Source organism: Schistocerca serialis, chromosome 3, assembly GCF_023864345.2.
Source record: "Schistocerca serialis cubense isolate TAMUIC-IGC-003099 chromosome 3, iqSchSeri2.2, whole genome shotgun sequence".
Lineage (NCBI taxonomy): Eukaryota > Metazoa > Arthropoda > Insecta > Orthoptera > Acrididae > Schistocerca > Schistocerca serialis.
In genome coordinates this window covers 244,668,874-244,695,954 of record NC_064640.1, presented here as the reverse complement: position 1 = coordinate 244,695,954, position 27,081 = coordinate 244,668,874, and the positions used below count along the sequence as shown (strand labels likewise).

Below are 27,081 nucleotides of genomic sequence, written 5' to 3'. Positions count from 1 at the left end.
TATTAAGAAGGCTGTAGCCTTTCGCCCCTACTCTTCAATCTGTACATCGAGGAAGCAATGATGGAAATAAAAGAAAGGTTCAGGAGTGGAATTAAAATACAAGGTGAAAGGATATCAATGATACGATTCGCTGATGACATTGCTATCCTGAGTGAAAGTGAAGAAGAATTAAATGATCTGCTGAACGGAATGAACAGTCTAATGAGTACACAGTATGGTTTGAGAGTAAATCGGAGAAAGACGAAGGTAATGAGAAGTAGTAGAAAGGAGAACAGTGAGAAACTTAACATCAGTATTGATGGTCACGAAGTCAATGAAGTTAAGGAATTCTGCTACCTAGGCAGTAAAATAATCAATGACGGACGGAGCAAGGAGGACATCAAAAGCAGACTCGCTATGGCAAAAAAGGCATTTCTGGCCAAGAGAAGTCTACTAATATCAAACACCAGCCTTAATTTGAGGAAGAAATTTCTGAGGATGTATGTCTGGAGTACAGCATTGTATGGTAGTGAAACATGGATTGTGGGAAAACCGGAACAGAAGAGAATCGAAGCATTTGAGATGTGTTGCTATAGACGAATGTTGAAAATTAGGTGGACTGATAAGGTAAGGAATGAGGAGGTTCTACACAGAATTGGAGAGGAGAGGAATATGTGGAAAACATTGATAAGGAGAAGGGACAGGATGATAGGCCATCCGCTAAGACATGAGGGAATGACTTCCATGGTACTAGAGGGAGCTGCAGAGGGCAAAAACTGTAGAGGATGACAGAGATTGGAATACGTCAAGCAAATAATTGAGGACGTAGGTTGCAAGTGCTACTCTGAGATGAAGAGGTTAGCACAGGAAAGGAATTCGTGGTGGGCCGCATCAAACCAGTCAGTAGACTGATGACAAAAAAAAAAAAAAAATCCAAGCATGCAATATACTTCATGCCAATTTCATGTTTGTTGCATGCTGACTTCATGGTGCTGCTGTTTTAATGGCCAGCAGTGTAAAAAGTTGTAAAACTTAGGTAAAATGATGCATTTCCTTTTACCATTATTATTATTATTATTATTATTATTACTGTTCTAATCAGCCACTTAGGAACCACAATAAGCCTTCCTTGGCATTCTCACATTTCTCCATCTTCCTCTTGAACCAGATTCTTTCCCTCAACACACTGTGGTTTACGTGGTCTTAATCTGTCCAGTTCACACCATTTGCCCTCTTGATGGGTGGAAAAAGTCATTATAGTGTTCTTAGGAAGTGTCACTTAGATGTGTCTTCTGGTTGTACACTCATTTCTTACAAAATTAACACCAAGAATTCAAAAAATGCACTGCAGTAAACATTATTAGAACTACACTCCTGGAAATGGAAAAAAGAACACATTGACACCGGTGTGTCAGACCCACCATACTTGCTCCGGACACTGCGAGAGGGCTGTACAAGCAATGATCACACGCACGGCACAGCGGACACACCAGGAACCGCGGTGTTGGCTGTCGAATGGCGCTAGCTGCGCAGCATTTGTGCACCGCCACCGTCAGTGTCAGCCAGTTTGCCGTGGCATACGGAGCTCCATCGCAGTCTTTAACACTGGTAGCATGCCGCGACAGCGTGGACGTGAACCGTATGTGCAGTTGACGGACTTTGAGCGAGGGCGTATAGTGGGCATGCGGGAGGCCGGGTGGACGTACCGCCGAATTGCTCAACACGTGGAGCGTGAAGTCTCCACAGTACATCGATGTTGTCGCCAGTGGTCGGCGGAAGGTGCACGTGCCCGTCGACCTGGGACCGGACCGCAGCGACGCACGGATCCACGCCAAGACCGTAGGATCCTACGCAGTGCCGTAGGGGACCGCACCGCCACTTCCCAGCAAATTAGGGACACTGTTGCTCCTGGGGTATCGGCGAGGACCATTCGCAACCGTCTCCAAGAAGCTGGGCTACGGTCCCGCACACCGTTAGGCCGTCTTCCGCTCACGCCCCAACATTGTGCAGCCCGCCTCCAGTGGTGTCGCGACAGGCGTGAATGGAGGGACGAATGGAGACGTGTCGTCTTCAGCGATGAGAGTCGCTTCTGCCTTGGTGCCAATGATGGTCGTATGCGTGTTTGGTGCCGTGCAGGTGAGCGCCACAATCAGGACTGCATACGACCGAGGCACACAGGGCCAACACCCGGCATCATGGTGTGGGGAGCGATCTCCTACACTGGCCGTACACCACTGGTGATCGTCGAGGGGACACTGAATAGTGCACGGTACATCCAAACCGTCATCGAACCCATCGTTCTACCATTCCTAGACCGGCAAGGGAACTTGCTGTTCCAACAGGACAATGCACGTCCGCATGTATCCCGTGCCACCCAACGTGCTCTAGAAGGTGTAAGTCAACTACCCTGGCCAGCAAGATCTCCGGATCTGTCCCCCATTGAGCATGTTTGGGACTGGATGAAGCGTCGTCTCACGCAGTCTGCACGTCCAGCACGAACGCTGGTCCAACTGAGGCGCCAGGTGGAAATGGCATGGCAAGCCGTTCCACAGGACTACATCCAGCATCTCTACGATCGTCTCCATGGGAGAATAGCAGCCTGCATTGCTGCGAAAGGTGGATATACACTGTACTAGTGCCGACATTGTGCATGCTCTGTTGCCTGTGTTTATGTGCCTGTGGTTCTGTCAGTGTGATCATGTGATGTATCTGACCCCAGGAATGTGTCAACAAAGTTTCCCCTTCCTGGGACAATGAATTCACGGTGTTCTTATTTCAATTTCCAGGAGTGTATTTTAAAATCTTTCTTATCATTCATCTAGCAAGGAACTGCTGTTTTCGGTTTTGTATCAGAGATGTTACATATTCTCTTAGTCCACTGCTAGCTGTCCATCTGTTTTATATGACCATATAAGCAAACTCTGAATTTATACATTCTATCTGTGATGCTTTCTATTCTTGAGTGTGTCTTTATAGATCTCATTTTTGTTATCTAAATCAAATATTTTTTGTAAAATCTGTCTCACTTTTCATTCTAATTTATCAAGTAAACATATTTTGGGCAAAGCAAGACATCTGGACTCATACAGAGGTATTGACTTGATGAATGTGTTACTATGGTGAATTTTTGCCTTTATTGATGTGTGTTTCTTTTTCTTGGATGATCTGGGATGCAATCCACTTTCATGTCTCATGGTGTTAAGGTATCTCTATCAACATCATTATAACTGGGTTCTTTCACACAGATACTGAAATTTAATGACATAATTGAATGACTCATATATTTTTGAAGCTTGACATTACTTCTCTCTTTTCAGAGGATAAGTGTAATCCTGTTTATTCAACTACTTTCTTCAGAACACTAATGTGCTCTGTTGCAGCTTCAAAACTGTCTGTAATCACAGTCATGTAAATGCTAGGAAGTCTATTTCTGATCAGTCCTCAATGGTATGAACAAGTCCCTTATTTACAATGTATTATGCCATTCCTGTATAGCTCTCCAGGATGCAGTTTCAAAAAGTGTGGTGACAATTTAACTGTTGCATTAATCTCAAAGAGTTCAGAGAATCATCCTTGTAATTTAACTTTTGACTTCATTTTCGTCTATGTCCATTTTAGTGCTCAAAATGGTCTTATGCTGGATATGTACCATTTCTTCTGAAGTATTTTTGTAGTGTGCAATTACTGTGAATTCTTTACTAGATGCCTTATTATTCTTTAGTCTTAATATTTTGCTTGACCTCATTGTAATTTGGGGCACATGTCAGTAGGTTTTATTCCATGGGTTTGTTGCTTATGGTAGGGTTTAATGATTTTTTACAGTTTAATCTTCAAAGTATTTTGCTAGTATTTCACAGGTTTGTATATTTGAGACTGCTAGAGTTGTGTCTTTCCCTTGGAAGCAAATGGGAGCAGCTTATGTCATTGAATCTACATTCTGAAATTTCTTTAGTTTTCACAGGGCTAACTTTTCCCTTTCACACTTGCATTTATCACTTCAAATTAACAAATTAACTTTGCTGTTTGTGCTAATTGGGTTTTATATTTTTCCAGCCTTCCAATGAATATGGTTTCCACATAATAGTGTTTAAATTATCCTTCACAGCTTATTCACTATCAAGATTCCACCATTTTTTCAGCTTTTGTAATTTATTTTATTGTGCTGATAAAGTCCATTTTCACCGGTTGAATTAATTGTTTGAATTCAGTCTCTTTGTCTCTAACTATTTTTGTATCAAAGTGACACATGATTGGCTTGTTCATTTTTCTGTTAGAAGGAATAGATCTGAACTTAACAACTGACATGTGATGGTATGAGTCAGATTTCATTTACTTTTTGGACTCGGCATCCACTCTTCCATGTATTGTGACATAATTTATTTGAAACACTCAGAGACTTGTGTTTGGGGATCACAGCATATTTTTTTCTATGCAGGAAGTGGAACTGCGTCAACATTAGATGGAGACTATGTTTCCTACATAACTAAGGGAGACATTTTAAATTGTTAGATTTTTGTGTGCAATGCAATATCCAACAACCTTCTTTTATTTCTGGTCTTGACCAGCATTTGGATTGAAGTCAACCATTAGAATCATGACATGGTGCTTGAGATATTCTGGAAATATAGGTGCTACAAAATTTACCTGTATTCGCAAAGTCTTTGTGGTTTTGGCTGTTATTTAGTGCATACCACTGGTTAACATATGTATATATTTTATTTGCACAGCACATGGATGGAAAGAAAATCCTACCATTTACAGGTTCAAAATTTGAAAGATATATATGAAGCCTTTTGCTAATTGCACATGCTATACCAGAAACGGGAGTTTTGCATTCCTATCATCCATGCTTTGTACTTGAAGATATGACAACTGTCTGATTCGAAAGTTTCTTCATGTTTGAAATAGATTTCTTTCAAAAATATTAAAGAAATATTATTTTCATGAAGAGCTCTGCTCAGTTGTCCCACTTTCCAGTTTGTATGAAAGAATTTATGTTGCAAGATTTGTGTCTGATTTGTATTTCCAAGGCACTTCAGTTCATCTATAGCAAGATGTTACACACAATCTAGAATCCAAATGGGATGCTTTTGTCACATGTCAGAAATGATGGACTCCTTTGAAAAGTTTTTGAAAAGTTACCACTTGTGGTAATGTTTTGTTTCTGTTTTGTAATCATGCTTATAGAATTTAAGTTTTTGTTGAGTAATTACTAATCTAGTCAATTTTACATGTCTCTACCATATGCCAAAGCCTCCGACAAATGCTCACCTGAAACATCAAACCAGTAATATTGCATGGCCAGTGCAGTTACCAGCTTTTGTCTACAGAGTGCCATAGCCAATATGATCACTTCTAAAACTCTGTTGTTGGCTTTTAGACTAGCCAATTATGTTCCAAATACCAATAAATAGTAATATGCTATGTAGGACCAATCAACAGAGTGCTAAAAAAACAAACTTCACTTACTGTAGTCACATTTCACTTATTGCATTGGCTCAGAATGCTCAGTCAGCTATTTATCTGCTTGATCTTAAAATTTAGGTGACTAAATGCCCAACTTTGTAATTAACTATGCATTAAAACAGTTATTTGCATTTCCATTAATGTGGTAGAGTAGTATGTGGAACATGTTCTTGATCAGTCATTCACATGAATAATCATAGCTTAAATGTCTCTGCATTCCACACTTGACTGTCATCCCATTATATCCTGCAATCAATAGTAATGTGAACCATTTTTACCTGCTACTAACTATGTTGCTTCCAGTATCAATCTGATCAGACAAATCTGTATGACAGTGTGGCAACAGGATTGACTCTCTCTCCACAGGTGAGTAACTGTCTACTCAATTGCCATGAATCTACTGCTTACACAAATAACTATGCACTCTCTGCACCAATATAATTAAGTACATGTTCAACTAGTACATCTTTACATCATACTATTTCTTTCCAGCAGCCTTTTGGTCATTATTATTATGCAGGCTGCTCAATGGAAGCATACACCCCCGTGAATCATATCATCTCTGCTATGGGAGACCATCAAATTAAATTTCTACCCATTTCAATACTGTTGCTTATATTTTCAACCTGTCAACAAATCATTCAGGATCAGAAACAAATAAGTCTTCGATCATTCTTCATTCGCGCTTTAACCCATTTGTCTTGATCTATTCACTTTTTTACCTTCCTTCTGTAGACTGTCTTGCATTCATCCACTAATTCATATGCCCACCATCTGTGTGGTTACATGCTACAACAACTGGCAGTCATGAAGCTCATAAATCCAGTATTTAAAATATTCTAAATGCTTGACAGAATGATAGCAAAAAGAAAATCTTACATTAAATGTAGTGACTCTGTAAATAAATGAAAACCAGAGCAAATATAGAACCACCAGTTTCTTGTAGATTAATTGTTGTTTTCACTGTTCATGTCACAATCTACACTCACCAACATTGCTATTCTGGTCTAAGGCAGCATTTTATTCCCAAAAATGCTTTTTAAGACTTTGTGATAAATTTTGTGTCTGCTCATCATCACCATCATCTACACACTCATTTTGTGCATGCTTCTCAGAATATACAATCCCAGTCAAGACATTCACATCATTTTGTCTGATTGTTATGCTCCCACTGATAACTTTTCGATCCAACTGACCATCACTTTCATTGCAGTAAGTATAGTCTGTTTTCCTATATTACATGCTCTTCTAACCTCCTCCACCACCTTTTCATGAGTCCTTTCACTTTACTACCAGTCTCTCTGCTGTTATGGTTCATATCATGAACTTTACCACCCTTAGTCCCCTAATGATTTGTGTGGCTCATGGCATGGTGCAGGTGTTTCTTGTTGCTGACATTTTAATAGCTTGCACAACAATTTATTAAGTGAACTGTTTATCATCATCATCTTACTGTAGATGCCTGTTGTGTGTCTGTGTGAAATATAATGCTGTGTTTGTGGTTTTGATAATAGGTGGAGTGATGAAACAAAAGGGAGATTTTGAAACCCAGTGTTTGGCACATTTCCTTCTCATCCCAAATCACAAAAAAATGCTATCAAAAATGTCAAATACTGAATACGGTTTTCCTACAGTAACTGTGCTGTGATCTATACAGGCCTGATTACAAAACATCTGTCCACCCATATAAATAACTACTACTGCACAATGGCCAAGGCCAAATCTGACCATTCAATTTCAGAGCACTCTTATCATTAAAGTGTCTCAACTTGAATAGCTGCTTAACAATTCATCTCATTCAGATCTCCCCTTGTCCCCTATGCAACAGTATTTTGTCTGAACTGCAGTGTTAGTAACAGTCCCTCCCATCCATTCTTCAGTTCTTCAATCATCCTAGCCTGAATTTTCTCTAGTCCTAGACTTCCAAATTCCTCTACTCCATTCACAGTCCCTTTTCTACACCTGTGTTTCTACCTCATTACTTCCTTCCTCCATGTCCCCACTGTAAATTTCCCTAATATTTAATTTAATTATATCTCAGAAAATTTCTCAGTTCATTTCGTCCCTCTGTGCCCTCTACTCTCCTCCACACTAAATCTGAATAATCTTTCTCCTCTCTTTTCCACTACCCTCCAAGGCCTTTGTGTGTGCAACATCTGTTATTGTGTCTGCAGCTGTTGGAGCTGACCCTGCTTATGCATTCCTACTCCAGTTTCAAAAGCCACAGTGTTCTTTACAGTTTTTATGTGTCTCTGGCAGTATGATTATTATGTTTACATCAGTTACATTCTATTTTTAAAAAGCTTACTGTACTGCTTCAGTAGCAGAATTATTATTATTATTATTATTATTATTATTATTGTTATTATTATTACACACATTACAGGCCTTTATGAGACCACGTGGAGCTTTTATGATTACTTGTTCTTCCTGTTTTCCAGTACTCTTTCATTTGTTCACTAAAGGCCCTTTTCCTTTCTTTGGTCCACTTTGGTCTCTGGGCTTTAGATGCTGTCTCATCTGACATTACTGCCCACTTGTGTATATTGTGTCTACAGACACTTTTGTCTGTGATGTCGACTGAATCAACCTGTGCTTTTTCAAGATAAATTTTGACTTGTGCCATCCAAGGCGTAGTGGTTTTGAGCCCCTGTGTGTATCTGAGTATTCTGTTGGTGCATCTTGTCTGTGGGAGTCTGCTGATGTGGCTGGAAAATTTTTGTCACCTTTGTCTGATGTCTGCCACGAGGTTGGACAACTTCTCTGTGGTGTCTCTGGAGTGAAGCCTGTATCGTTCATCAGTGAGTTTTGGTCCAATAATTTTCCTGATAATATTTCTTTCATCTGTGAGGATCTTCTCTCATTCACCCTTTGTGTGTTGTATCAGTGTCTTGCAGGCGTATAGCACCTCTGGTTTGATTACAGTATTGTAGTGACCAATTTTTATGGAGGTGGACAGATCTTTTTGTTGTAGATACCCTGTGTTTTGTATAAGGCTCTCTTTATCTTCAGTAACCTGGTGTTCTGTGTGATTATTAGTATTATTAATTTATAGCTGAGTTCTTTATTTTGATGATTATTCTAGTGTATTTTTCCCAGTCAGTTGTCACTATAATTTTAGTTATCATCTCAAAGGTCTTAATATATAGATTATACACTTTTTCAGCAAAAGTCTATGGTGTTATATGGAATTAATAGTCAATGAATCTGTTTATGACTCTTAACCATTGTGTGCATTTAAATGATTTGTGTTGCATTTTTTTAACCATGTATTACAAAAAACACATAGTAGACAGCTTTGGTAAACTTTTCTTCTTATTTTGGGCCTCTTTTCTAAAAAGGGATTATAGTTTTTTTTTGTATTCTGCTTCTTTAAATTAATTTAGAATGCATCTATTATTTTTCCATTCAAATAAGAATATTAAATGAAAATTTTAGACATTCTTTTGGAAAATTGCTAGATACTAATGAGAAAATACATCAAAAATGTATTTAATCAGTCAAAAAACCATAATTTAGTATAGTTCTAGTTATCTCACCTTTCCAGGATGTCTGGAGAATATGAAGCCAAGCACTACATAGACAACAAGGCCTGCCAGTGACATTAATCTGTTGCTGTCATTTTTTGTGTCAATAAATACAAATATTAGCAAGGCTACCATTGGAACAATGTCCACTGTCCACCTGACTGCTCTGCAAAGTAAAATAATAAAGTTGTAGACGAGACAGAAGCCATTCTAAATGCTATTTTCATCCTACCCAAACATTTGTACATACAGGTTAAGCTGCCTGTCTGCTTAAACATGCAACTACACAGGAAAATTGCCTGCCAAAAATTGTAAGAAATTAGAAGTATTAGAGCTTTATTCATGCAAAGACAGCTGAAGAACAAACCATTTACTTGCAAAACTTTATAGTTACAGAAAATATGATTAAACAAAATGTAATTAAACTGAATAATAATGAATGAAAATCAGTAATTAAAATCACAACTACCTTTCAAAAAGCATAATAATTGCTAACTAGATGTCAGTATTGTTTTTGAGATTGTAACAAAAATGTTTGACAGAGAAAAGTATGTGTCTAAAGTAAATTAAAGTGTTCTGATATCTTCTTTGACATCATAGATGAATTGTGGAGTAGGAATAAGCAGTGTCTGAATGCCTAGTAGTTACCTCTTGAGAATATCCAGCAAGCAGTTAGCAAAAAACGTATGTAGAAGTAGGGAAGAAAGACAGAGAGAGAGAGAGAGAGAGAGAGAGAGAGAGAGAGAGAGAGAGAGAGAGAGAGAGAGAGCTAAAATCTTTGAAACCTAACATTAAGATATGGCATGATTCAAGTGATAATCTTTCCCTAATGCCCAAACTGCAGTTAGATATAAATTTTAATCATATCCACATAACTTTTCTGTAAGTTGCATGTTTCTTGATGTAATTGCTGACAGCACCATCTATGAAATAAGGAACTAGAAAAATAGTTCTGAAATCCTGTCTGGTTTGCAATTTGCTATCACTCTCACCATGATTTATTCACAAAACTCAAAACTAAATCTGAAATGGACTATTGCAGACAGTCTTCAGGAATATCAAGATGAGAAAGGGTCAGTTTTCAAGTCATGAGGAGGTAAATGAATGTGGCAAGTGTGGTTATTGAGTTCAAGTGAAAAAAAAATCTCGTATGTCATGGACATACGAATTTGGAGGAGAGATTGCCATGACAGATTATGAATTGGAGGAGGAAGGGAGGAAACAGGGAACCACTAAGCACATGGATATAAGGAATTCAGACATCAATTAAAAGAGGAAATACTGAAGAAATTTTATGGACAGATAGGCAAAAGTGGAGAATAGAAATTAAATTTTATGTATAATCTTGGGTTACTAGAAAATGTAAATAGATTGTAAAACTAGGAATAATCTAGGAATAATAAAAAAACACAAATTAAAGCATGTTTCAAGCAAATTATACAAGAAAGATGTATGATATAACTGGTACGAAGTTCACTAACTGTAAACTTAAAATCATGTTCAGTGATTGCACAATGAGCTCAAAAAAAGCTTCTGTAAGTATGAGATTTTTCTTGTAGAGTTGGAAAGTACAAAAGGAGATTCCATATGGCCAATAGTCCTGTCTGTCTGTGACTACTTCTATGGAAATTTTTTCATCATAAGAATTTTAGCACATCACTTGCACATGAATTAACAAATTACAGGAGTGTTCACACAAATAGTTCTAACCTTCACGAAATTGAACTTAACCTGTGATGGGGCTCTTGAAGTAGTTGTCATAAAAGTAGATTAATACATATTTACAACAGGGAAACACACAAAGTTATTAATCACAAACCAGGGAAGTGGAAAGCCGTAGTGTGAGCAATGCTTAAGAAAGTTACTGTGTTAGGTGATAGTAAGAAAATTTTAACAGTTGAGTGAAAAGAATTTTAGCTAATGTGGATCTTTTTCAAATCAGTTTCCAAGAAAATTTGTTTATTTGACAATTTCCTCCTGTGTCTACATGTACATGAATAATCCGTGGATTTATGTAATTCTATGATAGAGTTTCTCACAAATACCTTTATTTCATTTGAATTATGTGATATGAAGGAGTTACTAAAAAGCAGATTAAAAAAATGTTTCTATCTTTCAGAAATATTAGCTCCTTCCTCAAGAATCCATAGGCTTCAGGATAAACTAATAGATCTGAAAGCTGTATTAAATCTAGTAGTACTGGAATTTTGTGTAGTGAAGGTAGGTGGGGCCTACTGGTCAGTCATTCTCGCTCCTCACGATTTTACAGTTTCCTCGAGAAAATTCTCCTTTTGGTACAAATAATTAGTAAGATGACATAATGGTTGTTGTTTGAATCATATAAAATTCTGAAAAATGTTCTGGACAAACTAAATATTATGAACATAATGTAATTATTAAAAAAATTAATTTTTACCTTCTTTGCCACTGCTTAGTGAAACAAGGAATAAGAGGCGAATGTTCTCCCTCAAAATATTTTCTGAAATGTTTCTTCAGTATCCTTTTAAGTGGATAGTAAATGGCAACTGTATAGCCAATCACAAAAATTATTATCAACATTCCTACACCAGAGCACCAATCCATATCACATGAACCTAAACAGTAACATCAGATGATGAATAAATGATCATTTTCTCAACTATCAGGTACATAATAACATAATGAATGTACTGATTTTTCATATACCATGTGCCTATGGCTGCTGCTAAGTATTAACATGCCATATATGTCAATTTTTTAAAATTTTTAAATAGCAACTTAGTTTGGAGCTGCAGTACAGAAGAATCAGCAGAACAACTAAAAATGAAAGTATTAGCTGCCATCTCTAAAGCTAATGCTTATGTTACTATGTACAGAAAACTTGAGTTTTTTTTATCTCTTCTTAACATAATCTGTATGGCCACTGTATAGCCAACATATACTAGTGATTCATTTACACAAACCAGACAAATTGTTTGCAAAATGTGTTAATGATTAAGTGGAATACTTGGGCACCTCTCTTTTTCCTTCTTATACTCTGCAGGTGCTAACTATTTTATGGTTAACTAACATCTAGAACCATAGTGTTCCTAAAATTCTTCTATTTATCATCATACTCAGCATCACTTATCATTATTTCTTTTCCATTTTCACCAGGCATAAGCTACCTCCCTCACTACATTATTATTATTACAGAATGAAAAAACAGAGTTGCCAAAGGTCATCAAGTAACTACATGAGCACAAGCTATGTTTCATTATTGCACTGGTGCCGATGTTAATAGTGCCTGTCGACTTTGTGCTCCATTATCAAATGATGACTTGCAGTCAGTGCCATCATCCAATTTACCAAGGTCCCATTTGTCTAGTAGCCTGGCGATATTAGATTTAGTAGTTAGTACAATAATTAGTGAACAGCTGCCTTCATCCTCAGTACATGTGCACAAGCAAAATCACTTTGTTTGTCCTCAGCATATCCTAAGGTGAGTGTAGATTGATGTAACATTTTCCTCCCTGTCATTGTCAAAAGAACCCAAAATCATGTTCCGATTACAGCCCATAGCATCAATGGCACCACTGCCCTTACCGTGACATCTGTTTTGCATATCACAAACTGTAACCTTCTCTTGGACTACAGCTTACATTTATGGTTTAGATGCTTTGGTGCTTTATGGTTCTCAAATTCAGGGCCAGGTAAATCTATTTTCAGCTGCGATCCCATTCATTGAACTTGATACATCGTGTGCAGAATTTAAATAGCTGTTTGAACCTACACTATGATGTGCAGCAGGGTTCTTGACCCAAGTATCCTTAAAGAAATTGGCACTGCCTAAGTGTACAGTGGCTTTTGCCATGTGTGAGCAAGTTAAAGCAGAACTAGACAGGTTGCAAAGTTGGGTGTTATATCTCCAGTATCAACTAACAAGCAGATTATGCACATGATCATACTTAAGAAATCTAATGGATGACTCTGTACTTGTGGTGATTTTAAACCTACCATTAATCCTCAAGCAAACATTGGCTGGTATCTACTTCCTTGCCAGAGAAATTATTGGCTATATTTGCTGGGGTCCATCATTTTTCTAAGATAGATCCCATTGACACATACGAGGGTGAGTCAAATGAAAACCTTAAATAGTTTTTTAAATATTATTCATTGTGCAGAAGTGGTACAAAGCTGTATCACTTTTCAACATAATCTCCCCCACGCTCAATGGAAGTCCTCCAGTGCTTACAAAGTGCATAAATTCCTTTAGAAAAAAATTCTTTTGGTAGTCCGCGCAACCACTCATGCACTGCGTGGCATACCTTTTCATCAGAATGGAACTTCTTTCCTCCCACTGCATCTTTAAGTGGTCCAAACATATGGAAATCACTTGGGGCAGGGTCTGATGAGTATGGTGGATGAGGAAGACACTCAAAATGCAGGTCTGTGATTGCTGCAACTGTTGTACGGGCAGTGTGGAGCCTTGGATTGTCATGTTGCAAAAGGACACCTGCTGACAGCAATCGGCACTTTGATTTGATTGCAGGCTGCAGTTTTTTTTTTTTTTTTTTTTTTTTTTGGAGATCCGTGTATGATGCACTGGTGACAGTGGTCCCTCTAGGCATGTAACGCTCCAAAATGAAGCTTTTTTCATCCCAAAAGAGAGTCAGCATAACCTTCCCCGCTGATGGTTCTGTTCGAAACCTCTTTGATTTTTGTGATGAGGAATGGCGCCATTCCTTGCTCGCTCTCTTCGTTTCCAGTTGGTGGAAGTGAAGTTTCGTTCCCACTAATGATTCTTGCAAGGAAGCCATCACCTTCTCGTTCAAAGTGCCGAAGAAGTTCTTCACAAGCATCAACACGTCGTTCTCTCATTTTAGGAGTCAGCTGCCGTATCACCCATCTTGCAGACACTTTGTGAAACTGGAGCACATCATGCGCAATGTGGTGTGCTGACCCATTACTAATCTGTAAACATGCTGCAATGTCATTCAGTGTCACTCGGCGATTTTCCTTCACCATGGCTTCAACTGCTGCAATGTTCTGTGGAGTCACAACTCGTTGTGCCTGACCTGGACAAGGAGCATCTTCCACCAAAGTCACACCATTTGCAAACTTCCTACTCCATTTGTAGACTTGCTGCTGTGACAAACATGGATCACCGTACTGAACCTTCATTCGTTGATGAATTTCAATAGGTTTTACACCTTCACTGCGCAAAAATCGAACAACAGAATGCTTTTCTTCCCTGGTGCAAGTCGCAAGTGGGGCTGCCATTTTTATACTGATACTGTGATGGTATGTGAGCATCTGCACTATGCTGCCACCTACAGGCCATTCTGCACTCTGTTTGTAGCATGCTTACCAACTTACAGCATAACGGGGCAAAATTTCGATTTGTTATTACAAATTTAAGGTTTTCATTTGACTCACCCTCGTACTTTCAATTCCTTTAGATGATCAGATGGAACAACTTTTAGTGATTAATATGCACTTTAGCATTTATCATTATAACAGGGTACCTTTTGGGGTTGCAAGTACTCCCATGATATTTTAGATATCTCTTGAGAAACTCATCCAAGGTATCTCCAACTGTGTTTATTATTTATATGACTTTATAGGTGCTAGGATCATGGGAACAGCACCTGCTCAACCTATATGTGTTGTCTGTGTGGCTCCAAGCCCATTGTCTGCATTGTTGCCTTGATCAATTTAGTTTCTTTGAGCTGAGTATCAAGTACTTGGGACAATATTAAGTAAATATGAGCCCACATCCACACAAGATCATGTGGATACAATCACTAACTTACTGGCTTCTAAGAACCAGGAATAACTACAGTTGTTCCTGGGCAAAGTAAATTATTATGCTAAGTTTATTCCCAACGTAGCATACATTTCCCATATGCTCATCAACTGTATAAAATAGTTGTGTGTTTTGCGTGGTCAAAGACATGTCAGAAGGCTTTCATGCAACTCAAAAAGTGCCTCCAGTCAGCTTCATGTTTAGCGACATTCCATCCCAGCGCATCTTTAATGCTTGCCATTGATGCATTCAATTGTGGTGTTGGTGCTGTACTATCCTACAAGTACATTGACAGCACAGAAGAGCCCACTGCATTTGCATCTAAGAGAAAAAAACTGGTGCAGGGAAATAATTTGCAAATTGAGGAGGAAGTGCTGGCATCCAGAAGTTCCATATGTATCTCTGTCTTACTATGTTTCACGTGATCAACAATCACAAACACCTTATTTTGCTGTTTGTCACCCATTCAAAACTTCCTGATAAAATGGCACAGTAGCTGCAACAAAGGCCTTGTTATTAACTAGCTACATGTATTAGGTCCTTTATCAATCCACCATGCAGCACTCCAGTGCTGACACACTTTTCCACTTGTTGTGTGGCTCAGATGTAGAATTTGATAGACATGAGATACTGCATTTTGCCTTCGACACAAATCAGCGATATATCCTTGATGAATTACTGACTGCAGCATTTGAAGTAGAAGCAGAAATGGCCCATGATCCACTCCTTTATAGAATGCTGTCTGCTGTATGGTGGGGTTTGCCAGAGCACTTGGTTGAGGACACTGACCTGGAATGGTGGACCTATTTTTCCTTAATGGCACAGACCTAACATCACTGAGGGGGGGCATTTTGTTAGCTACGCATGCTGTTAAACGCAGAGCGCTAGTTCCTCCCATGCTCCTCTGTTGCATACTCAGTATGCACATAAGCAAATGTCCAAAATGAAGGTAACAGCATGGCGTCATGTGTATTGGCCTCGTTTTGATGCCACCACTGAACACACCATTTGGAACTGCCATCCCTGCACCCAAACCAGTCAGCTCCAGTACAGCATTTCATCCCTTGGTCATGTCATGATCACCCACGGCAAAGAGTGCATGTTGATTTTGCCAGTCCCTTCCGAGGGGCAATTTGGCTAGTTAGCAATGCCCTCTCATATTTTCCACATGTTTCTAATATAGCTACAATTACTACAGCAGCTGCTCTGTGCACATTCTCCATCACATTTTAGGATTTTTGTCAGCACGGTGGCATTGAGCACCTGATAACTGGCCCTTTTCATTCTGCATCCAATTCAGAAGCCTAAAGGATGGTCATCAGTACATACAATAAGCAAATGCACAAAATAATGGTGGCAGCTGACTACAGGGAAGCACTCACTAGCTTCCTGACCACCTACCACAATTGGACATAATGTAGTGAAAATTTTACGCGGCGCAGATTCTTCACACTGTTCAATCCACTGCACCCAGCTCAGTGTGCCCACTGCCACCGTGCACAGCCATATTACCATATGAGCTTCCACATCTGGAATCATGCTGTCAGCCAGAACTCTGAGTGCTCCCAAGGAATCATCATTAGCAACAGAGGTTGATAGATGTTTGATGTTGCAGGCAGTCAATAGCAGCTGGTCTGGCATACGAATCAGCTCTGAGCACATTGTGACGTACAGCTTTACCTTTTCCCTCCAATGTCAACTGGGCATGACATCCAAAACCACTCCAGGCACAAGCCTGTCCCTTGCCACCCCCTTGGTGTTGACAGAAAGTTAACAATGACTGGTGATGGAAGTGGAACCACTTCCTCCCCCTATGCCATTTCTGACACCCACACCTCCTCCCAGTGGCTCCCATCTTCACCATGAACAGAGGTTGAGCATTTTCAGCCTGTGGCAACAGTTGTGGAGGCTGAACTGTTGGTCCCAACTCCACCGCATCTGGCAACCACACCCTGCAGGCTGGCCCAAGCTGTGCCCCAGACATTGTTCACTGGCCAGAATGCCCATGGACAGTGCTGCCTTCTAACCCAGCTGATAACATTCAGGACCTACCGCAGTCGCCTTTGATGGGAATTCCTGCACCTTCCTCTCCAGCTCCTCAGCAAAGTCAGCACAGGCTGAGCCATTTTTGGTCCTACATGCCAATTACAGAGAGGGAAGCATTTAATATATGTTGTAATTTGGATTTCCTGCCTACTCCAAGAGAAAAATTCAGAAATACTCCAGGCAACAGCAGTAGCTTGCACCTGCACAATACAAAGCAGCTGCGGCAAGCATGTGAGGCGATGCCATTCTCCAACAAGTGTCAAGTGTTTACCACTAAATACTACCACCCCATTATTGCTAGTTAGTCTTTCACTAGCCCCTGAATCCTTTATTTATGCATCAATGAGTACTAGGATCTTTACATTTCCTGATTTTTGTGTGTTATTTGGATTGCTCCCTGGATTGTTGTATATGCTTAAGATGACTCTGCCGTGCCTTGGACTTGTTTTGGTTATTCATTCACTTATTGAACTCTGCTGTCATTTATCTCCAGAAACACCTGTTTTGTTCTCCCAGTCTCTAAATTACCACCAGCACAAGTTATCATAAACCGTGATCTACCTATGCAGAGTAGAATAGAAGACAATCCAGAATAGTGTTCCATATGCAGAAGTAGATTCTTTGTGTCTTCAATACGCTCCTTTGTTTTCTCCAAGCCTGAGTATGGCTTTTAACTTTTTCCCCCACATTATATTAAAAGAATAAGCAGTACCAGAAGTTTCCAAAGCCTACCTGATACCTTTAGCTTTGTGGGATGAGGTTAAAGTAGATATGGATTGCTTGGAGGAGTCACAAGTGCTGTCCCAGATTCCTTATAACAGATGGGCATCAGTTTTAGTCATTTCTTGCAAACCAGATGGTGAATTACAGCTTTTTAAGGGGTTCAAAAATATGTTAAACATTAAATTGGTCGTTGACTCATATTCATACTGCTTTCTGTGTCCTGATGAATCATATTAAAAATTGGCAGGTGTCAGTATTTCTCTAAAGTTGGCCTTTCAAAAGCATTTTTTCAACTTCATTTAGATGAAGCTTCCAAAGTCATTCTGGTGTTAAATACTCTTTATTGCCTCTATCAATGTAACAACTTACCTTTTGTGATTCCTAGCACATCAGTGATCTCTCAACATTTTTTAGAATAAACTATTGTCAGTATTCCACAATGCATCAATTATCTGGATGATACTGTGGTCACAGGACAGACTACGTAGGAGCATACGTTGAATCTCTGGTGAGTATTTTCCACTGTTTTGTAAGCCAAATTAAAGTGTCACTTTTCAGAATGCTCCTTCTTTCAGCCTACCATTATGTAGGGTAGATCCTTAGCTGGATTGGCCTTGAACCAGTGTGAGAGAATGTGGCAGCCATATCCATATTCATACACCAAATATTATACAGGACCTGCAGGTGTTTATGGGTAAGGTTATGTATTGTGCCTGGTTTACCCCCAAATTGCAACTGTAGTCCATACACTGAATTGTTTGTGGAGAAAGGGGACTCATTTACAGTGGTCTGTGCACTGTCACCAAGCATTTCTTAAGTTGAAGCAATGTCTCCAAACCTATTCTTAGCCGATCTTCTATCAGACTCATTTACCTCTCATTTTGGCCATGGATGCATCACCATATGGTAAAGGGGTCATTCTATTGCAAATGGTTCAGAATGGCCTATTGCATTCACTTCTAAGATGCTCAGTACAGCACAAGAAAATTATTCCCAAATAGATTAGATGGCATTTCTGATTATCGTCAGAATCTAGAAGTTCCTAATTGCCCTGTATGTCAGTCCATTTCATCTGGTCACAGATTGAAAGACATTGTTGTCCATATTTGGCTCTAAATCAAAGTTGCCTAAATGAAGATCTCATAAGTTACAAGTTTTTTATCAAATTACCACTATTCCATTAATTATCATATATAAACCTGGCACATGACTACAAATGTGCTGTCATGGTTCCCTACGGTCCCGATGAGGAATTTGATAAACAAAATATTGTTTGATTTCACATCGATTTACAATCGGAATAGTTGGTGAAAGAGCTTCTCTGATCATTTACAGAGATGTCACAGCAGCCACACATAAGAATCCACTGTTCAGACAGTTTTGTCAGTTTGTATAAGGGGCATTCAAAAAGAAATGAGCCGGCATCTGCAAGGCACAAACTGGTCATAGGAGGTTAATATCGTGGCGTGCGTAACGAGGTGTGGTTCCAACCAGAGTGTGAAAGTTCACAGCCCATTGCAAGAGGGCACGTGTGCACATCATGTGACTATACAGAGCTAGTAGCAGCATACATCAATTGTCCAATGCTGCCAGTCACATTGCAAACAGTGAGATGGAGGCATCAAATGAAGAGCAAAGAGGTGTTGTTCGTTTTCTGACAACAGAAGGAGTAGGAGGAACGGCCATTCATCAATGAATGTGTACAGTGAACACTGCACGTCCCTTGCAATGGTCAAGGCATGGCACATGTGCTTCAGGGAAGAACGGATGTCATTAGCCTATGATGCATGGTCTGGAGCACCACACTGCCTTACCGATGACATCATCCAGCTGGTGGATGCACTCATTACCCAGGACCGCCGAGTGACAGTGAAAGCCATAGCCACCATGGTCGGATTGACATTCAGAAGTGTCCACACCATCATGAAGGAATGACTGCACATGTGGAAAGTGAGTGCCCAATGGGTGCCCCACAGTCCTCAACCACACCAGTAAGCATGTCGAATGACCCACTGTCTTGCTCATCTACAGCACTGTGCTTGGGAAGGGAATGCACTCATGGGACAAGTGGTGGCTGGAGATGAGTCATGGTGTTATCACTTTGAACCAGAATCAAAACAACAAAGTCTCCAGTGGAAGCATCCAGGGTCACCACCACCAAAAAAAGCCAAGGCTACCCACATGAGTGCAGGAAATTTTATGCTGTTGTTCTTCTTTGACCAAGATGGCTCCCTTCTGATTCACTTCCTGCAGCACAGGACAACAGTGAATGCCCAGAGTTACTCACAAACCTTGACCACCCTTCACCAAGCGATCAAATGAAAACGACCAGGCAATCTCAGCCTTCGGGTCATTCTGGTCCACGACAATGTAAAACCTCATATGGCCAACACAGTCACCACACTGCTGCAGAAATTCAAATGGAATGTTCTTGGCTACCCTCCATACAGCCTGGACCTCTCTCCCTGTGATTACACCATTTTTGGTCCCCTTAAAAAGGCTCTGAGGGGCAAACGATTCACCTCAGATGACGATGTCCAGCTGTATGTGTGGAACTGGTTAACACTGCATCCCTGGGAATTTTATGAGACAGCCATTCACCGCCTTGTGTCACAGTGGGACAAGTGTCTCAACAGCCGGGGTACTGGTTTCTGTAATTATGCCTCTGGCTCGTTTCTTTTTGAATGCCCCTCATAGAAACCGGCTGACAATTGGCCCTTCCTTTGACAGCCTTTGCAGAGCTTTGTTGTTTCCTTACGTGATACAATGCCCTTCATCTTTTCAAAGGTGTCCTATTACTGAATCAAGATGAATGTCTGTGTTGAGTGGTGATCCTGGAGTTTCTGCACTCCGGTGTATTGAGAATTCTGTATCAGTCCAACTGTGACATTTCCAGAATGAAGAATCTGGCCCAGCAACAGGTGTATTGACCATGAGTTGTCGAGAATACTGTGTGCATTACTCAATGCTGCCAAGGTAGTCAGATGCAGCAATCAGCACTGTCCCAATAGGGTGCATGTAGATTTTGGGGCTCCATTCTGTGGCACCATGTGGTTCATTTTACTGGATACATAAGCTCTTCTCCCCATCACAAAAATGTAACAGACCTAGACAGAGAATATCACCAAGTTCCAGGCCATTGTTTTCTCTACTGAAGGAGAACCACAAGCTCTCAGTTACTCATAATAGACTGCAGTTTCCCTCTGCTGCTTTTCAACATTTTTCCACTCACAATGGATTCAGGCATCTCACAGCACATTTGTTCCATCCTGCCTCTAATGGCATGGCCAAAGGTTTTGTGAGAACATCTAAAAAAGCAGACAGTAAAGGTCAACAACATGAATACTGTACCATAGGAAGATCACTCTGAAGACTGATATGCTCATACAACTACAAATCAAACTTAACTGTGGAGAGGCAGAGTGAGGTAATGAGGAGTAAGAAGCTAATAGGGGTGTGAGGTAGGGGAGACATGGGATGAGAATAAGCACATGTAAGATAGACGGTAGTAGAGGTCATGGCCAGGGGTTACTGGAGTTAAAGATTGTGATGCAGAGACAATTCCCACCTGTGCAGCTGAAAAAGCTATGTTGTGAGGGAGTCAGATGCTGGGATTCAGAGGGAACAGTCTGTGAAGCCCTCACTGAAGTCAAACACATTGTGTTCAGTGGCATGCTCTGCTTCTAGATGGTTAACATTGTCTTTACTCAAAATTTGGCAGTAGTAATTAATTCAAGTTGGGCTGGTTGGTGAGCATGCCCATACAGAATGCTGTGCAGCAGTTGCAGGAGAATTGGTTTATTACTTAGCTGATTTCATGTGTGTCAGGGGCTCTAATGAAACCGGGCATTCTCATGACAAGATTGGAATAAGTTGTGCTGCACAAAAGCATGGGACATATCTTGCACTTGCAGCACTTGGATATGAGAGATTTTGGAAGGGAGTTAGTGGTAAGAGAGATTTAAGGCCAGAACAGTCCTAACAGAGGATGTGATTCAGCTGTTTCAGTCCAGGATGATAATGAGTAACAAAGAGGGAAGTTTCTTTGGATTTGGTCAATGGATGTGGTTGGAATATTAGGAGTATGGGAGGTTACGGTACTGGAGATCAGTTTGTGTACCAAGTTTTGGGTGAGGGGAGTAATGTTCCAGTTCTTGCTTGTGTGCACATATACCTATCAACACGTCCACTATAAATTGAGTGGTAATCTTTTGACATTTCATATTTTGTATTCTACCAAGTATTTTTCAGTATCTCATTGAGTGCTTATATGCTATGTGATTTTCAAGGACTCTACATTCACACAAAGCAAAAACTTGTATCCTACATGCCACACTATGACTGTAAATTAACGAAATCAGCTGTATACCAATTGAATGCTAAAAATTTGTTTAAAAGATGATTGTGAAATTATAAAACATCCAGAAAGTTACACCTGACACACTTGGCAGTCGCTGGGACACATTATTTAACATGTTTGGATACGATGCCAGTTTTGTATGATACAAATAATGTAAAACTGTGATGCCAGCATATGAAGAAGATTTTTATCTCAATACAGAAATACAGATGAGAAAGCAAACAGAGAGAAACAATACAAGTAATCAGAAAGGTAAGCACAAATATAGTATGGTGAAGGACGTCACTTTGTAAGCCACTGATGAGGACCAAAACTATATTATAATGTGTAATTATCAGTAACACTGTTGTACAGAGTGCAAAAATTAACAATAATAATTTTTAAATTTTACTGTACAGACCTCTATATGCACTGAATTTCATAAAATACACAAATTAAACAGAATATTGTTGTCTGTTTTAAAAGTTAGCACCATCTACACATTTTGCAGAACATGACTAAATTAGCAGTTGGTCCTCATACTTTTGCAAGTGTATTTACATAGCACACAGGACAGGCCTTAAATTTCAGCAGAGAAAATTTAAAACATCCAAATGCAGTTTTTAGTAAATATGTTTCACACCTGAAGGATGTACAAGCCAAGTGAAATCATCACAGAAAGAGCTATGTTCCACAGCTGTTTCTAATTTTTTTAAACTAAAAAATAGATTGCATTGGGGGTCTGGTTGTTCAGAGAGAGCTAAGTGCTATGTTTTTCCATGTTTCACAGACACCTTGCCTTTCATGTGCAATGTTGCAGAACCCTTACAACATTATGAAATACAGCCACATAATGATAACACATGTTAATCGCCCAGCACATTAATAATTTTGTAAAAATTGTTAACACATTGCAGTGGCTTCTGCATCGTGAAAATGAAGACCATATTGAATGTGCTGGAAGATGGGAGACTTTATAACATTTTTAAGCTTCCAGTCACATCATGGAAAAGTTTCAAGAGCATTAAAAAGGAAATTCAAGGAAGAAAACCACTTACCAAGACTTAATAAAATGATGTACACAAAGATTCACATAATATTTTCCAATTAAATAGGGCATTCTTTGACTATTTATATGATGAATGAATAATGCAAGGATGTGGTCAAATTGTGGCAATCATTTACCATGCATTGTGGATGAAATTTCACAGCATAAATACGGTAATAGAAAATGTGTACCTTACTCTGTATCAGCAAAGTAAACACGTGGACACTTTTTCTGCAAGAAAATAGAGTACTGGAGTAGAAATTATTTAAATAATGTGTTCATAATATTGAACTAATTTAATGAACATACTTAACACACTAGACACAGACTCGGACTACTGAGGACAGGACTCCTTTGGAAGTGTACTTCCATACTGCCTAGCTCTTTCTGAAATTACTGTTTACATGTACTTTTGACAAGAATAACAATGAAATAATGAAATGGTAGTCCATAACTTGATACAAAGTAACCACAGAAGCACACATGTAATTTTGATGATATCACAGCATATTATTTCTCAGAGATAAAATGTTTTTGTAAATACTCACAAGCCATTATTTTGGAACTTAGTTCATTTAGATTTACTTGACTACAATTAGACTTATGACATAGGCCTTTTCTCATATCTGTGAAACTTTGCCTCACACAAAATATTTATTTATCAGATTACAGGTACACGAAGCAAAATAATATTCCTCTTTTGTTCAGTCAGGAGCTAGAGTTTTTCCTTTTCTATTGATAAATTTCCACACATGCACACTTCTTGTGGAATATGACATTAACCAATATTCTCATTCCATTGGCCCATTTGTTTTCTTGCTCTGGTCTAGTACACGTTCCAACATATTACTGATTCCTTTATAATTAATTTGTATCTTTTACTTGGGCATTTGTTTACAAGGGATCCTGTAATGTCTCACATATGATCTATCTTTTACATACAACATACTGCCAGTTAGCTACATAAGGCAGCTTCCCTGTCTTGTAGTTTTTAACTTCATTCCCTTGTTACTTTCATGGTTTTAAAATTAGTTGAATTTTGCCACAAGATTCTTGGATTTATTCCGGAATTAATGCCAATTACATAGGATCTGCTTCCTACAAACAGCATGCTGCCAGTTCAGCATGTAACACAGATCTCTGCCTCGTAATCTTAACTTTATGCCATTATTATCTTTATATTTTAAAATCCATTTGGATGCAGAGTAATCTTTTCGAGATGTCTGATTGACAGTTCTTTCAACAGGTCTACAACCTGGCTTGCTCATGGTGACATTTTCAACTATGTACTATTATTGTTTTGGTACTTATGAACGCATGTTGTTGCATGATTACAGCTAAAGATGCTTTCCAATGCATATTCACTGCCTTTTCATACTTTGAATGGTATGTTATCTGATAAGCATTAACACAGAATGAGATTTTCACTCTGCACCAGTGTGTGTGCTGATGTGAAACTTCCTGGGACATTAAAACTGTGTGCCGGACCGAGACTCAAACTTGGGATGGTAGACCACTTGCCCGCGAAAGGCAAAGGTCCTGAGTTCGAGTCCCAGTCTGGCACACAGTTTTAATCTGCCAGGAAGTTTCAGCATTTAGATAGTTTATACTAAACTGTTAAATGGCTTTGTCAAATGTTCACTTTTACATTTATAATTGGCTCCCCAGTATTTTTGCTCAAGTGCTGTACAGAGTTTTTGTATTCTACCTCACTGTACACAATTTTCTTAAGCTATATTTCCTACATATGTTACAGATCTGAAGATGGTTGCAGGTAGCAACCAAAACTGGTTATTGAACTTTAATTGTGATAGGAAAATTGCGGTCTAGGTATTAAAAATTTTTACTTTTACAAATTAATTTTCTTTATTTGTACTCCAGGCTTAGTCATTTACAATGTTGCAAAATCATCAACTGATATCTTTGCTTTATCTACATACTGAATAGCTTTATAACCCTCATTAGGCATTACTTCTGGAATGTAATTCTTTTCATTATTAAGCATCAGTGTTTTGATTCATGTCTTGAACTACACAAAAATTTAAAGAAAACATTGAATGATTGTACAATTTGGTCTCTACTGTTAATTATAGCGTAAACTTTAATGTTAAATGGTGAAACATGTGGACCACCCAATGTATGTTTCTGTTTTTTATTCTTAATTCTTTTACAGTTTCCAGTTAGTTTTTTATTCTAATTTTCATCATCCCTTCTTATGGCCTCTCAAAGACATTTCTTAATTTATTTCAGAATTATTCCTATGTCTGCAACACATTTAGGTATTTGCATAAGTATCTTTCTAAATTATTTCCCCTCTCATCTATGTTTGTATAATATTTATTTTCTGAGAATGAACTTGTTTGCGAGCGCACATGTGTGTGTGGGGGGGAGTAGGGAGGGGGGCGGGGGGGGGGGGGGGTGAGGGTAGGGGTGAGAGGAGGGGGGGCTTACAGGCACTCAACACTGAGGTCATCAGTGCCTGCACACATATTAAAGATTGCAAATGTGGAGAAAACAACTAAAATTGTTGTTGCATAGTAAAGAGGAAGCATATAAACTGGCACACATTCACTCACTCCCTCCTTACTTGCATTCACTTACATAATCACTCAATCACTCATTGGTTGCTACATCCACCCTTTTGTGCCCTGCAATACCCATGTGCCCTGGCACCCAACAAAAGGACACCTCCTTCCCCAGCTGCTGTAGCTGGAGGAGGGTGTCCTGAATATCTTGAACTTCTTTACTAGTTGAATACGAGCAGTGTAGGGACTGAAGTGCTCTAAGGGAGTTGTAACACATGAGAAAATTAGCAGCATGGCACATCTCATCTGCTCCAGTGCCATCAAGACTGCAGTTAATTTGGAATCAAATACAGTGAAACTGAATCTTGAGGCCAAGGTCCGGGAGAACAACAGAGAAGTCAACAGTCCCCATTTAGATCTGTCCGTGAAGACAGCAACATAGTTCTGGTGCTCATTTAAAACACTGGAAGAAACACTTTAAAAACAGAAGCAGGAATGCAGTGTCTCCTGTACTGCACTAAATATAAAATTACTCTAAGCCTCTGCAGTAACCAGGCTGACAATCAGTTAACATCTCAGATTTGAACTTGTATATGCCCCACACCAAGGGCCTCCGGCATATAATTTGCACAGACCCCAAATGGTCTCATTTTCTGTAGACAGTTCGTAAAAAGGCATTCCACAGCTGGATGAGCAATGTTATGCTGGGGAACTAGAAGTTGTGAGGAGCTGACATGCCTGGTGCACCATGAGAAGCTGCCACTGGATGGTAAGTGGAGACTCACCAGCCTCAGCACAAACACTGAGTATGGGAATGATCCTGTAAGTGACTGTGGACAGCTTGATACCTTCATGGTGGACAGCATCAACGATTTTCAGGTACAAAGGCCTTGCTGACCCATACACTGTGCACCCATAGTCCAGCCACGATCAAATGAAAGCCCTATAAAAGTGGAGCAGACACACCCTGTCTGCTCCCCAAGACCTGTGGCTAAGACGCTTCAAAATGTTCAGTGCTATCTGGGCCCGTGCCTTCATGTGTTGTAACCACAACAGCTTGGAGTAAATAATGAGGCCCAAAAACAGCACAGAGTCTAAAAAAATGGTTCAAATGGCTCTGAGCATTATGGGACTTAACATCTGAGGTCATCAGTCCCCTAGAACTTAGAACTACTTAAACCTAAATAACCTAAGGACATCACACACATCCAGGCCCAGGGCAGGATTCGAACCTGCAACTGTAGTGGTCACGCGGTTCCAGACTGAAGTGCCTAGAACTGCGGCCAGCAGTCTTTAAAAGGGAGAATGGTGTTCTACATATGCAAGTCAGGTACACTAAAAATGACATGAAGAATTAAAATGAACATACACACATTTTTCTGCAAAAAACATAAAATCAGTCTTTGCAGCCCACTCCTCCAGCATCATTAATGCAAGCTGCAACTGACAAGTTGCTGTTGCAATATTGGAGCAAAAACAGAAAATTGCAAAATCATTCACAAATAAGGAGCACTCTACAGGACTGCTTATTGTAGACATGATACTGTTTATGGCTGTGGCAAAGGGGTTAGCACTTAAAACACTGCACTGAGAAAAACCATTCTCCTGCTCGGAACCATTCAACAGTACATCACCACCTCAGTACTGAGCTGTGCTTTGAT

General features: G+C 39.5%; 1 protein-coding gene across 1 annotated transcript in view; it reads right to left on the bottom strand.

Annotated features, from left to right (window-relative positions):
• Positions 1–27,081, bottom strand: part of LOC126471577 (solute carrier family 28 member 3-like) — a 354,279-nt gene that overhangs the window by 89,312 nt on the left and 237,886 nt on the right. Inside the window, exons 6-7 of the mRNA XM_050099807.1 lie at positions 11,389–11,566; positions 8,985–9,138 (exon numbers count right to left, since the gene is read on the bottom strand). Coding sequence (XP_049955764.1) covers positions 8,985–9,138; positions 11,389–11,566 — 332 coding nt within the window. The remainder of the gene's footprint in view (positions 1–8,984; positions 9,139–11,388; positions 11,567–27,081) is intronic.